The sequence below is a fragment of the Hippocampus zosterae genome, chromosome 18 (assembly GCF_025434085.1).
Source record: "Hippocampus zosterae strain Florida chromosome 18, ASM2543408v3, whole genome shotgun sequence".
Taxonomy (NCBI): Eukaryota; Metazoa; Chordata; class Actinopteri; order Syngnathiformes; family Syngnathidae; genus Hippocampus; species Hippocampus zosterae.
The window spans coordinates 16,158,519-16,173,351 of NC_067468.1; the positions used below are offsets into that span (position 1 = coordinate 16,158,519).

At 45.6% G+C, this 14,833-nt stretch overlaps 1 protein-coding gene across 1 annotated transcript; it reads left to right on the forward strand.

Annotated features, from left to right (window-relative positions):
- The first annotated feature begins 375 nt into the window (after window positions 1-375).
- LOC127591238 (protein Niban 2-like) lies at window positions 376-14,778 on the forward strand. Its single transcript, XM_052051156.1, has 14 exons — window positions 376-816; window positions 3,553-3,683; window positions 3,955-4,083; window positions 4,167-4,272; window positions 4,647-4,814; window positions 9,326-9,441; window positions 10,871-10,975; window positions 11,071-11,233; window positions 11,381-11,568; window positions 11,664-11,819; window positions 12,023-12,136; window positions 12,250-12,357; window positions 12,519-12,630; window positions 12,751-14,778. Exons 1-14 carry the CDS (start codon window positions 762-764, stop codon window positions 13,560-13,562), a joined length of 2,463 nt encoding a protein of 820 aa, XP_051907116.1. The 5' UTR covers window positions 376-761; the 3' UTR covers window positions 13,563-14,778.
- The last annotated feature ends 55 nt before the right edge of the window (window positions 14,779-14,833 follow it).

Here is a 14,833-nt window from a genome sequence, read left to right on the forward strand (position 1 = left end):
TAATTACTACTGACAGCGTACCGCGGGGTATCCAGCGCACGAGTATAAGACGAACTTTCACCGGCGCTTGTACTATGAAGGAATGTCCACATGGGGGCAGTATGTATCTTTCCGCATTAACATAATACGCGTTGGAAAAACTGTGGACAATCGGTACATCTTGCATAGCGAAACAATAGAATCGCCCTTATTATGCCACCGGCGATGTAATAATTCCAAATAAATCTAAAATGACATGAAGCGTGAATAGTGTCCGCTGCCTAAGTGTACGGTTAGTCCGACGCGCAGGAAATGACATCTTCAAACCTCATAGAGGTTGTATGCGTGGCCTTCATCTTCAAACAATAATGTGGAAGAGTAATCGTATTTGGTGGTTGTGGAGAAACCGAGCAGCTCGTGGCCACACCCAAAGCAGGGCCGCCTTAACACGTTGAACCAGTGATGCCTTCCAGAAGGTGTGTCCCGCCTTTCTGAAGCCCAACCGTGCTTTCACCTCCTCCTTCCCCGCCTGCCGCCAGGGTGTTGTCACCGCGCCCAGTGCTCGGAACAAAACCAGCGAAGACAGTAGCGGTAGCGAGTCTCTCTATCTCCCCTTCGCTCGCTCTCTCTCCCTCACGAGGAGACGTTTTAAGTTTTCGCCTCTTGGATTCGGTCGAATAATTGCGGTGCTATTTTGAGAACCTCGCCACAGTCGACCCGGAATATACACGCCTGCAACCGGTTCGGATTGTGACCGAGTCTTTGGGGGTTCTGCTGCGACCATGGGGGACGTGGTTTCCTCTCACCTGGATGAAGGCAAGCGGGAGATGATTACAGGTATGTGGAGGAGGGAGTGTCTCAACAATACTCTCTCCTTTTTTAGCACGGAGCCGAAACAGGAACGACATTTTGTTTTGACTCACAGATTATTATTTTTTTTTTCGCAAGCAAGCAATCGTTGCTTTTGTGGTTGTACGGGGCAGGCCAGAAGCAATGTCACCAGAGTGTATCTTTGAAATGGAAAATTCTTTTGTTTGGACTATTTAGTCACGTTGACCGTTTCAATATTTCTGCTACTATTAGCATATCGCCCCAAAACAAATCAATGGAAAATTCTTCGTTTGGACTATTTAGTCACGTTGACCGTTTCAACATTTCTGCTGCTATTAGCATATCGCCCAAAAACAAATCAATGGAAAATTATTCGTTTGGACTATTTAGTCACGTTGACCGTTTCAACATTTCTGCTACTATTAGCATATCGCCCAAAACAAATCAACAGTAAAAAACAATCGTGAGTTGAAAAGGGAGTCGACACAATTGCCCCCCCAGCAAGTGTCACCACCTGTGCCGGTACAAAAGCATCACCATTTTTTTCCCTTTTGCACAGGGAACTGTTCTACTCGAGCTTACGAAAGAGTTCTGCTGTAGGCCCTCTTCCCAGACATAATAAGTAGGTTTCCCCAAAGAGAAGAATGTTTGTATAAATTGGTAGTGGCTGCTATTTGAGTCTCGGATTGCTCCAACCTCCCGCTGCGGGCAACCGAACATTCTGTGGGATTTTTCTTCCAACCAAGCGCAGAGCAGAGGAGACGTGAAGAGGCCAGAGTCTTGACTCGTAACACTCTCCTCGGAAAGAACGAGCTCGGCAGTAGAGGCTATCATAAACAACTCTGCTAAAGGGAGAACGTTTTACGATTGAGTTGATTCAGTAGGACGCTTTCTTCAAGCCCAGACCGGACTTTAAAGCTTTTAGACGACATACATAAAAAGTGATGTTTCTTTGCACTTCTGACCCGTATGATAAATGAAACAACACAAGAACATATATATTTTAAAATCTGGTTCTGTTCACGCAATGATGGAAAGTACAGTCATGTTTTCTCACTATTTGCTTTTTATTCCTTGTTCAGAGGCAATTGCGCGAAACGACACACACACACAAATAGAAGTCATCAATATCTAAATCTGATGCTCTGGCGAAAGGACACTTTGATCCTCTCCTCTTTCTTTTTGTTTTTAATAACACTGTTCTCTATATTGCACCAGCGTATGGCCAACTGACCTAAAAAAAAGTGGGAACTTTATACACACAAGCCCCGTGACCTAGAATAAAATCGGACACAGAGTCCGACCTCAATAGGTTCACGAATGGATCATAATAAATCTCTTTGCTGTGCTTCTTGCACCGATCAAACATTTTCTGGGTAAGTGGAGACATTAATCGAGTGAGCTACGCAAAATGAATGATTCCTTTTGCCTTCGTAATGTCGATGGGTTCAAGACGCGCTGTTGGTTCCCTAAACTGGAATGTTTTGCTTACTTTGGCAGAAAGAGGCATGCGATGGAAAATACAAAGTTGAATGCATTTTAAAGCATAGCGCACAGACCAGCTGTGCTCAAATTCTTTCCGGACATGGATGTCCTTTTATTATTTTTTTTTGTCTTAAAAGGATTCCGAAATCAGACAGCTTCACCAGAATCTAAGTGCAGTGTTTTCATCTTTCTAGCATCTTACAAAATGCTCTCAAAACCGTGCAACACACACACCCATCGGAACCAAAATAACCTTCCATGAGAGCTATTTGTGCATTTCTCCAAATGTCTTCACATCATTAATTGGCTTTGAAAATTTCCCCTGTACTATATTTAGAATACAAGGCGCTCTCGTGAAGTTGTGGCGTCGCTGTTGTTTCTCCTCCGCATTCTTCTCACACCAGTGTTGCCTTGTCAGCGCTTCCCCCCCCCCCCCCGCTCTCCAACCTCCGGTCATCTCCCTTCTTCCTGTTGTCCCTTCCAGAAACGTATCGCAGTTAACACCGTCTGCTGCTAGCGCAGCCAAACGCATAGACTCCTTTTTTTCCGGCACAGGCACATGGGAAAGACGCACATCCTCTCTTGGACGGATTGCTGAGGAAAAAGACGGCAGCCGTTAGAACTGGGTCAAATAGCGGCGAGACCATTGTGCACGAATGGAAACTGTGAGGGGGGGGGGGGTTTATTGATCAGGGGAAGGAGGCGGTGTTTTGTCTCCCAAAGTATTTGGAAGATACACCAGAATTTCCGAGTCTGCGTTATGGTCAGAAGTGTCTGGGCATGATTGATTTTGATGAAGCTAGAAATAAAGCGAATATTAATTGGACCAGGGTGGCACAGGGCTCGGCTTGTTAGCACGTCGGACGCACAGTCCGGAAGTGCGGGGTTCGATTCCGGCCACGGCCTTCCTGTGTGGAGTTTGCATGTGGTCCGTCATCGTGGCTGTGTGGGTTTTCTCCGGGTACTTCGAAAACATGCAGGGTATATTAAAGGAACCATCACAGATGCTGGCCTTTGAACTTTGCGTCCATTGCACTCCGGTTGTTTTCCTCTTTGGTCCACAATTTCCAAAAACAAATTGAAATGTGCACTCATCAGACCACAAAACATTTTTTTTCTCTTAGCATGAGTCCATCTGAGATGAGCTCGGGTCCTGAGAGGCTGGCGGCAATTCTGGCTGTTGTCGAAAAATCAATTTTACTTTGAAGTTGCAGCAACGACCGTAGCGCCAAACTGTTGTCGTTTCTCCTCCTACAGCGAAGACGGGAGATGTGATGAGACAGTTCGGCGACGTGTATAAGCAGCAGTATGCCGTCGCTCTCTTCAACAGCATCCGCTACGAGATCGAAGGAGGTGGCGGGCCACAATCGCAGTTGCTCCACCGGAAGGCAAGTACCCAAAGCCGTTTTCTGTCATCACCGCCAAGAAACCCTCGAGCGAGCTAGCGAGCCAATTAAAGGCCAATGCGGTAAAACGGCATGTTTAACCGCTCGCTGCGTTTGTGATCATGAAGAGGAGCAAGTACAGAACCGGTTGCCAAGGGATTTGTCAACAAAGGCCAACAGAACAATGGAGTAAAAGCTTTTGGACGAAATGCACTTTGAAGATTTTGCTCATTTGATCAAAATAAATGCATTTCTTAATTTTTTTTTTTTTCAGGATCCTTTGGCTGGCCGTTCGATCTTTTCAGGGAATTTGTTTCAGTACCTGGAGGAGAATCGCAAGTGGAGAAATCGCTTCGTATCGGTGCCGAACAACTACACCATCAACCTCTATGAGAGCAAAATAGTGGGTTCACTTGACTCGCTCCTTTGCCTAATTTTTTTACCTTAGTTATGACAACATGTAATTATTTTGATTTTTTTTTAAAGGCACATGAGCGGACTCTGCATCCCAAAGTAACCATCAACTGTGCCGGCTACAAGGCCCTCACGTCTATTGAAGATTACATGGAACTGATTAACGAAAGCCTTCCAGGTATTCGGCTGACGACATACACGACTCCCAAAACAGTTCGGGATAGTTGGCTTTCAGGTGAAATTGAAAAAGTTCACGCTGCAGTGGTATCATATCGTATCGTATCGTATGGTATCGTATCGTATCGTATGGTATCGTATCATATCGTACCGTATCGTATTGTATTGTATCGTATCGTATCGTATCGTATGGTATGGTATTGTACCGTATTGTACCGTACCGTACCGTATCGTATCGTATCGTATTGTATCGTATCGTATCGTATCGTATCGTATCATATACTAGTACGATTAACTTGTGTGTGAGTACTAACCAACACTTGATGCATGCTGGTTGCCTTTTTCTAAATGAATTTGTCCCTCACCTTGTTTCAGATGTCAAAGCCAAATCGAGCAGCAATCCGTTTATCAGATGTGCAACGCAGTTCCCACTCATCCTGTGGCACCCGTACGCCCGCCATCATTACTTCTGTGTGATGACCGAGAAGGAGCAGCAGAAGTGGCACGCCGTCTTGCAAGACTGCGTCCGGCACTGTAACAACGGTGAGAAAAAAACTCCAGTAGCCAGTTCACTATGACACCGTCGGCGCCCTTAATTGTTCGTCATCGGGCGACAAGTTCAAAGGAGCTCCGAGTGGGGCCACCCGTGGAATCTGTGAGCAGTGAAAGTCACTGAAACTCCGAAATGGGTGTGTGAAGCTTGCAAAGTCGAAATATTTGACAGCGGATTATTATGCACCCGCGCACAACTAGTCATTAATAAAAATTCACATGTGAGGTGAGCGCCATTGTGGGAACAAAATGTCGGAAACACCTTGTGTGGATCATGAGAGCTTTGATGGTGGCCAACGTTGACAATATTGCTGTGGTGCGAATTACAGAGTGACGAAAGAGGCTGACGTTGCCCCCCCGCCCCCGTTGGACTCTTAACAGAATTAGCGAACAAAGTTAGGAGTCGTCTCGGCTGAACTCTGTTCTTAGCGGCCTTTGTGCTGCTGTTGTTGTTGGAAGAAATCAAGTGGCAATCAGTTAGTGGCGCATACTTGGCTAAAAAGGAATCTCAAGCTGGCTGTCACGCTCTTGTTGTAAAAGAAAATTCAATGGAGGAATGGGGGGGGGGGGTCCTCGGCTCAGAGCTATAACTTCTAGGGCAATCAATGTCCTACAGTGGAGAAAAGAAATGAAAAGAGAGTGCACAATGGGGTACTGATTTTTTTTTTTTTTTAATCGTGTTATGTCATGAATCATCAGCTGGACATCTGCAGTGACGAGGCTTGGGTCAACGCAAGTTCACAATACTTGCTGCCGTGGAGTGCAAACAATTAAAGGGAAATTCCCCGCGTAACTGTCAGCTAGTGAAATGCGTCGGAACAAAATAATCATCATCATAATAATTTTAAGTTAAAAAAAAAACACTGAACATTCAACATGCGTTTTCAATGGAAAAAATGGGTGAAATGGCCCCTTCAAAATAAAAGTAGGATAAAAAATTTAAAGAAAAAACATCTCAGAATGTGCAAATTGCGAGTATGACGGTGTCTACTGTATGTTGTAATAATTTCTCCCCAATGCCGCTTCTTCCTCCTCGTCATAAAAATCTCAGTAGCGGTTTTTACATAATCCAGGCAGATCGAACGCATAAGCATTTATGCATATCACATATTTACGATGAACAGATTACAAAATCGAGACATGCCCAAGGATGCACAAACATTCTTTCGTGACATTTTTGTCAGGCTGTTATTCTCGCGCGCACTTCTTGGCAAGTCACTCGGGGAGTCCGCCGTGCCAACTTCCTGCAATAATGTGTTGACAACACTAATCCGCGGGTTGACTGAAAAGTTGCTGTTGTCCGACGGCGGAACCTCTCACTCATTAAATTGATCAATTCATCACGAAGCCTGCTCATGACTCCTGATCATTTCAATCCGCTGCGATGGAGGAGGGGCAAAAGTCATGCGGGGTAGGGGCTCTCAAGGACCCCCACGGCACGTTTCACTGTACTTGCCTTGAGCTGTGAAGTCACAGCCAACGCTCAAAGGCTTTCTTTGTTACTAGTTAATCGATCACTTATTGGGAGATAGCTTGATGTGTGCTCACAGTGGAAAGTGAATTATCATCTGGTTAATAGTTAGCTATTAGCTTGAAGAAATAGGGGTTGCTGGATGTGTTGATGGGAGTGATTTTATTTTGAAATCTGCATTTGAATTGTCATTTCCTGTTCAGCGCTTCCCATTTTAAGTGTCGTAGCAAATGCCAAACGAGCCAAGTGGAATTTTATTACCCAGATTTACATACATCGATGCCTCTGTCTATTTTTATATCCTATGCCCAAACCAGAGCTCGGATGTCGATGATTGAGAGGAACAAGTAGTGCATACATTTTGCTCATAAAACAAAACCAGCCCTTGCCTGTCTTGTTCAGCCTTTTTGACTCCTCCACACGACCTGTTTGGGCATGCTCAGCGAGTCCCCGCGGTACATTCCATCTGGGCTTGAAGAACACGCCGGAAGGAAGCCGGGACTGTGTTGGTGTTTCGCGATGGCTTTGGCACGTCGAGGTCAATTGGATCAGTGTGTCTTGATGACATTCGTGGCTTTGGCCTGCGTTACCACGCCCGGTCTCACCTCTGTCATGTTTTGAGGAGAAAAAAAACTGAACTGGCAAACGACTTTTCAGGCGAGTCGTAAAATGACTTTATGGATGCGTGACCTCTGCCCTCCGTGCGGGCAATTTAAAAGGGAGTTGGCTCGATTAGCTCGTATGTTCTTCAAGGGAAAATCGGGTGTTGGCAGTCCAAAGCTTGCTTCTTTTAGTGTATATGAAATCGGATAGATCGGGGGTCTCCAAACGGCAGCCCGGGGGCCATTGCCGGCCCGTCAGCCGTTTTAGAGTGGCCCTTTTATCCTTCCATTTTGATGTATGTGGCCCTCAAACGACACCTGCTTGATTTTTATCGGTTAATTTTCCACGTGTTTTTATTTATCGTTTTATTTATCGGGCATTCTGGAGGCCCGTGGGAGCTCTTTGGGGCCTGAAACTCCAAATGAGAGCCTGGAGACCAAACTATTCTATTTTGGCCTCGGACCAAAGTCATGTTTAAATGTTGAAAAGGCATTTTTTTTATTTTATTTTTTTACAGCACAGCGACATCTTACAGTGTGCCCCTTCTTCCAGAGAATTCACCACGCCCCGCATTTCAGTGATGACATGTACAATAGGATAATGAGTTCACAAAAGCGTTGAATGTGCTCCCTTTCTATCACGAGCCGACGGCAAAGGCGCACATTTAGGTCAGCTGGTGAAGTTCCTTGTCAGCAGGCTGCTGCTGTTGAATTCTGTGGCGCCCATTCAGAGTGTCACGTTGGTCAATACATAAAGGCCGGCTTTCGGGGCAATGAGGTCATTGCTTAACAGAAATCATTAACGGGGCAGTGTGCAGAATTATCCTGATTTTTTTAGTAGTTGAATCCTGGAGCCTTGAATTGATTGATTGCAAAATGATGGCTCCAAGGCCTGGGAATCTTGTTGCTCCACATCCCAGCCGATAGAGTGCAGTCAGCCTCGCAAAGAGGGAAATACCTCCAAATTTATGCTACGCTAATTGCTGCCACATGTTCTATTTTTACTCAGTGCCCCCCACTAGACACTGCGGAGGAATAAATGTACGGCCTCGTGGTTCAACTGCTTGGCAAAGAGATCAAAAATATTGCCTGTAAATCGACATGGCTTCTCCAGTGAGTAAGAAAATGTAAGAAAAAATGTGCGGCATTAATGCTAGCGACGCGCCGTTGGCAAACATAATTAATCACCAAAACAAACAAGATAAGATTTGCATTTTTTTTGTTCCCTTTGCGGCCTGTTCAACCAATCGAACACTCAATAAAACTTGACGCAGACTTTGAGCTAAAACAGGTCTGGCCTGTAACTGCGCGTATCACTTCACTCGCAAATTATCATCGGCTTGGATGTCGTCTCACTTTGTCACAAAGTCCTCATTTTTGGCTTTCTGAGGGTCAATTGCGGTGCATTTTTTTGACCCGCCAAGGTCTCCGTTTGTTTTCTCCTGCGAGTCTCGCATCTCCACGCGACCTTCCACTGACCGTCTTCCCTTTCACCCATCACTGCAAAGTTATCGGGGAGGGGCGGTTTCCCGTTGGGCTCGCCCTGCCCCCCCCCCCCCCCACGACAATTCCTGACTCATTTCCTGACTTTGTCACCCTCCTCTGAATCACAGACCTGCTATCTATCGCAACACATGGCCCGTTCTTGGTTTGAGGTGAAGTGACGAAGGAATCAATGTGAACGTGAAGCCTCACAAAACGTAAACGTTCTACTGATTTTGAATAATCAACATTTCAAGGGGCTGGGTGGGGGGGGCTGAAGCATACACGTTTTTTTTTAAAAAAGAAAATGTAACTGGTGTTGTTTTATGAGATGAATTTGGTTTGCGGGTGAGCTACTAATTATTAAGTGTTTGGTGCACCGCGGTCTTCAAGGCTGCATTATTTTATTTTATTTTTTTCGTTTTTTTTAATGTACTAAAGACAGTTGAATCTCTTCACATCACCACAACCACATGACAGTAAGTCACTTCCTAAAAACACACCGCTGTTGTTGTTTTAGCACAGCTCCTTCGGTCCTGTCCGTTGTGTGTGTCAGTAACCATGTGAATTCTGTCACCCCCCCCCCCTCAAAAAAAAGCATCTTCCTCTTTTGAGGAGCATGATAGTTCATTTGGTTGTGTTCCACTCTAACCACTGCTAGATTTATTCTCCAGACACAGATTCATCTTTGTCATCACTTAGGGAAACTTCATATTTCCAAAAAGTATATTTAGTGCAGACATAGCATGTGCACGCTCGGGCAACCAACCGCATTAGTTCAGGCTGGTTATTTTGACCCCACCCCACCCCCAAAAAAGTAAAATAAATAGAATCATAATTTGCACAATATAACTCACATAAATAGCGGTGACTTGTTTAAATGATTTGTCTTGGTCATTCAACAACAAAAAAAGAGCTCGTTTCCTTCTCATTACCGCCACCCTCAGGTCTGCCGGAGGACTGCACCGTTCAGACGCCGGCCTTCACTGACACTGTGAGACTGCACAGACAAGCGAAAGGCCACTATGGGACCTGGGACATGATGTGTGGAACGCCTTCACAGGTAGGCCACTCTCGACCTGACTCGAATCCGTTCACTCTGGCTTCCCGGGCCCATAACATGTAAGCTACCAAAGTTTGAAAACTATATGTTAGGTACACTGAATACAGTAAAATTCCCTCCACTGCGTTTTATTTGATGTTCAGTTTGTAACTGTTTTGTTCTGGCTCCTATATATGAATGTGTATATATATTCATTTTCTTCTTCAACCGCACACCTGCTTCCCACACCAAAAGACAAGAATACCTTGACACATGAATGTAAGAAGAGGGCAGCCATCCTCCAGCCCTTTTGCCATAACGCCGTGCCAAAGGTCACCCGAGTCTCACTTCTCAATGAGTCCCTTTCAGTTTTCTACGAGCGCTCCTGAATCAGCCTGTGTTCTTTTCCGTCGCCTTTCCCTTTGCTTATTGCTTGTTTCGCCCCCCCCCGCGCCGCAATGCTTTTGCTACCTGCCTACGCGTAGCTGACGGAGTGTACGGCTCAAGTCAAGATGACATTTGTGTGTCCTCCCAAACACGCGGCATGTCCCGTTTCTCGCCCTATAACACGCGTCACATATTTCCTGCTCGGTAAGATATTTTCGATTGCAGTGAGTGACAAAATGTTGTGCGTATTTTTTTTTAAATGGTTAATTCAATGCACGTGGTTTTCATTTCCATTCTGACAATATTTTTACAGTGCATTTATTCATCTGCAAGTCGTCCCCCTCCTATGCCAGATCATATTTCGGTCTTTCATGATTGAAAAATATCATCTTGTCCCGTGCTGATATTTACTCTCAGACTTGATGTACGGCATGAGAAACTGTTGTTTGCACTTGCGAGGTGAATATTTTATTTAAATGTGTTAAAATAAACACAAATCATGAAAATTAGCGGTTCATTAATATTCAAATGAACTCGTCTGCTCTTCCACTATTTGCATCGTCACAAAATGGGTGAGACACGAGACGATGCTTCCGCTCGCCTTGATTGAATGAATACTCTGCACATCGCGTGTGTGTTTTGGTACTCTACGCTACTTCTTGCCTCTGAATATTTCATCTCAATGGGCACACTGTGTCTTTTCAAGTTTATTTTGGTGGTTCTTTGGGTCACGTTGAGGGTGAGTGGAGAATAGTCCCCCCCCCCCCCCACATGCCTCAACACACACGCACACACCACACCCTCAGAGCAAATCAAAACAAAAACAAAACAAGGAAAGCCAACATCAAAATGTGAATCGCAACCGATTCAAGAGTGCGCTTAGCTAGCCACCGTCAAAATGTTATTTTTAGCTGTGTGTGTTTTCAATGCGCTGCATGTTTGTACTGTGGGAAAGGAAAGAAATGTCATCTGTGCTCCATGTTACGCATCGAGCATATCTGACAGTAAAGCTGACTGGACCTGATGTGTATATGTGTATGTGTATGTGTGTGTGTGTGTCCAGATCCTGGCAAATCTAGTGATGGAGAGTCTCCATCCTGAAGTGAGAAACGCAATCGGTCCTCGTTTGAAAGGCAAGATGCAGCAAAGGCAGCGAGATTGGATGTTTGTGAGTTCTCGTCCGATTGTTTCAGCACAGCGGAAGAGTGAGAATAATGCTTATTATTGGCACGTATGTGTTTTTTGGTTGGTTTTTTTTTGTAGATCTCTGATGCAGTTTACCGGCAAGTTTTGTCCCAGACCGCCAGTGAGTATGAACTTCTTCTTGAAAACTGCGAGACTCGGAAGGTTCAGCTGGATGCCAGGCTGAGAACTGACATGGACCAGGTCATCACATCCAAAGAACACGTCAGCAGCAAGATTCGAGGTAAGCCAATTCACTGAGATGATTTTCCGCAACTTCCTCATGGCAACTGACCTCCTCCGAATTTGAATCAGGCACTAGAAAAACGATTGTGGTTCATTTTTAATGAGTTTGGAAAATAATGCTCGTGTGCTTCTCCCGCGTGCGCAGCCCTGGTGTTACCCAAAGCCGAGTCTCTCCTGAAGAGGAGCGTCCAACCTTACATCAACTCCATCCTAGAGGCTCTCATGGAGCCCATCAGCCGAGGTTTCGCTGAGGTCAGGGATGTTTTCTTCCGGGAGGTGGTGGACATCAGCAAGAACCTCTTAAACGGAGGAGACAAAGAAAAACTGGCAGAGGTAAGTCGGATTTTTGCTCAGGGCACATTTGTTGCCTCCATGCGCTGCCACCCCCGCAAACCGGATCACGCCGCCGCGTGGATATTTCGTGACAGCACCTGGAGAAGCTCTCCATGCTGGCCTTCCATCCAGTCAAAATGAAGAGTTGCTATGATAATGTGGAGGAGCTCAACCTGGAGGGACTGCAGCAAAGGTTCGACGTCTCCAGCCCTTCGGTATTTGTCAGCAGGGCTCAGATCCTCATGAGGGAGGTGAGAAGTTAAGCTGCCATTTTTTTTTTTCTCGCTCTCTCTGGAATGTTCACATGTTGCCAATAGTCAATGCGCTGTCGCTGTGGCTGAGAGGGAACCTGCTAGTCGGCTCAAAGAAACTTCGCAGTTGCCTGTTAGTGGCCGAGCATGACGTTCTAAACCACCGAAATACGACTTCTTGTGGGTTTTTTTTTCTTTGACAGCAAATGGACAATGCAGTGCACACATTTGAGCAGCTGCTGCAGCAGTCGTTAGCTGCCCAAGGAGAAAATGACATGTGTAAAATCATCCAAGGGTGCCAGGACAGGGTTCTCAAGGTAAACTGGAAAGAAAGAACACGGATATTGTGTAACCGATAATTTAAAAAAAAAAAAAAAGAAGCTTCATTCGTCATGATTTTTGCAACGGCGTTTTCGGTTTCTCCCTCCAGAAGTACGATTACGACAGCAGCACAGTACGCAAGAAGTTCTTCAGAGAGGCTCTGCTGCAGATCATCATCCCCTACATGCTGCAGCAGCTGGCGCCGTCCTGCTCCCCTGTAAATGCCCCCCCACCCCCCCGCTGCACTGCATTTTGACAATCTTGTTTTCCTCGTGTCAGCTGTTGGATCAATAATAATAATATTCAACACATCAGGCCTTTATTGAACTGCAGAGTGTTTTAATAGATGAACCCGTGTCTTCGTGCCCCCCCCTCCAGGAGCTGCCGCGTTTTAAAGAGCTCATCTTTGAGGATTTCTCCCCTTTCCTTCTTGTGGAAAATATGTTTGAGGAGGTGGTGCTGCAGTCTGTCACGAAGGACATCATGATGGGTGAGGATTGCGGAACGATTAAGCCTCCGATTGTCCTTGGGGGGTCGATTTGTTTATCATTCAAAAAAAATAATCGTTGACTTTTTTTGCTCCACACGTGCGTTCGTTTCCCGTGCGTAGCTGTGAAGGAGGCCGCCGTCCAGAGGAGGCACAATCTCTACAGGGACAGTATTGTCTTGACCAACAGTGACCCCGACCTCCAAGCGCTTGGCGAAAATCTTCCCGTGGACTGGGCCACCAAATTCGGCAACGGTCAACCCGAAGGTGGTAGCGGCGATGGCGACGGAGGTTCTGGGAAAAAACGCAAGCAGGTGGTGTCCATGATCCAGCTCGAAGGAGTACCTTTGCCCTACGAGTCGTGTTTGGAAGTTCCTGGGGTGGAGCTCATCCCCGAAGAACAAGCCGCGGCGTCCGATGACGCGGAGGAGCAGGCAGAGGCCGACGCGTGCGGGGGGCCGAAATCCCCGGATAGCGTGGACGAAATCAGAGATCTGATCAATCCGGTGACGGAAGTGGTGCTGCCAGATGAAATCCAGAGCGACGCGTCCAACGGGACGCTGCCGACACTGGCCGATGGCGCGCAGGAGGAGGTGAGCCACATCACCACGTTGGTGGAGGATGTCCCCTTGAAGTCTCCGCAGGAGAAGAGATCACCGCAGTCCATCCTCCAGCAGTTGGTGGGAAACAAGGAACAGGAAGACGAGAAGGAGGAAGCGGCCATTAAGAGTGCTATTGAGGAAATCGAGTTAGCGGTACAGGAAGGTGAGCACGAACAAACTACGGAGGTTTCCGCCACCAAATCGGATTCGTCGCGGCAGCCGGCGTCGGCGAAGGACTCCGCTCCACACGAAGAGCCTCAGCCTGTCCAAAAGAGCCTGAACGGCGACGACAGTATCATAGACCCTGTAGAAGTGGAAGTGGCTGTCGCGTAGGATGGCCGCCGTCCCAAACGCTCGTTGTGTGAGAGGTGGGAGTGCATTTTGCTGGGACTTGCTTCGTATCGTTTCTTTGTTGATGTTGCACACCTCAAGGACCAATGATCTCATCCACGGCTTGACTTCCCTGAGATATTGTTCTTGGTGATTGGTTCTTCCGTATAATCCCCACGCAGGCTTCCTTCATATTTTGTTAATGACACTGAATGCATCACGCTTGGGTTTTTTTTTTTTTTTTTGAACGCTGATTATGATATTCAGCACAAAAATACCCTTGTGGTCAAATGGGATATTCTCTAAAACCTGACAATTTTGCAATAATGCGTTGACGGTAGTGCGCCGTTCTTGGCAGCAGGGGGCACTGCAGTATATCCCCTTATTTTAACAACTACAGTTTTTCAAATCATATCTATTTTTGTAAGTGTTTTCTGTATTTATAATGTAGACTTGATGCGTGTTTTAAGCGATTGCGTTTGTAGGTGTTGGCTTCAATGTGTGGGAGTTTTAAAACCTATAATCTCAGTCGGCTTTTCTATTTTTCTCCAGCTTCACTGTAAATGCATTCGATCAAACGTTACGGGTGTCTAGTAAAGCACATTTTCTTTCTTTTTTCTCATTCTTTGGGCTCAGGTTCAGTTTGCTCAGCTCAAATTGGCCTTGTGAACCATAAATGTTTGAGAGGTTTTTTTGTTTGTTTTTTTTAACCTGTTCATCACACAGAGGTTGGGATAAGAAACCAAACGAGTCACAATTTGTTAATTACTCACTGGGGAGACAAAAGCTTTTTGAATTATTCGTTTAGAGACTTTGAGAAATAATGACATACAATAACATGAAACGCGGTTAGTGTATACACTTTTTGCACTCGCAATACAATTCAAACATTCTTTAAATAAAGTACGTGATCTGTTTTATCTTAGATGCTGAGAAGAGAGCTGCAAATCCTTCACTCTTTTTTAAAAACATTTTTAATAGCTTCAGCTTGTAAAATCACCTCTTGCATCTTGAAACATTTGTCTGGACACCTTTGGTGCAAGAATTAAAATTGTTAAACTATACATTGCTTTCAATGGAGGGGCGCGGACACCTCTCCTTTATTTATTCCTGTACCCGTGTGGTTGTGCTTTTCCAGATCTAGGTCTTTGTTTTCGTCATCTTGAAATATGTACCGTACAAACATTTGTTGTTGAATAAAGTTATTTCCTGAACTATGCTTTCTTGTTTCGTTGTTAATCTGATCAAAACGTATTGTTTTAAAACAACAACCA

Excerpts from the sequence above, each read along its gene's own strand:
- LOC127591238 (XM_052051156.1), top strand. The coding sequence starts at position 762 with ATGGGGGACGTGGTTTCCTCTCACCTGGATGAAGGCAAGCGGGAGATG. Across the intron at positions 12,137-12,249 it reads GCCAGGACAGGGTTCTCAAG|AAGTACGATTACGACAGCAG; the intron begins GTAAACTGGAAA and ends TTCTCCCTCCAG. Across the intron at positions 12,631-12,750 it reads CACGAAGGACATCATGATGG|CTGTGAAGGAGGCCGCCGTC; the intron begins GTGAGGATTGCG and ends TCCCGTGCGTAG.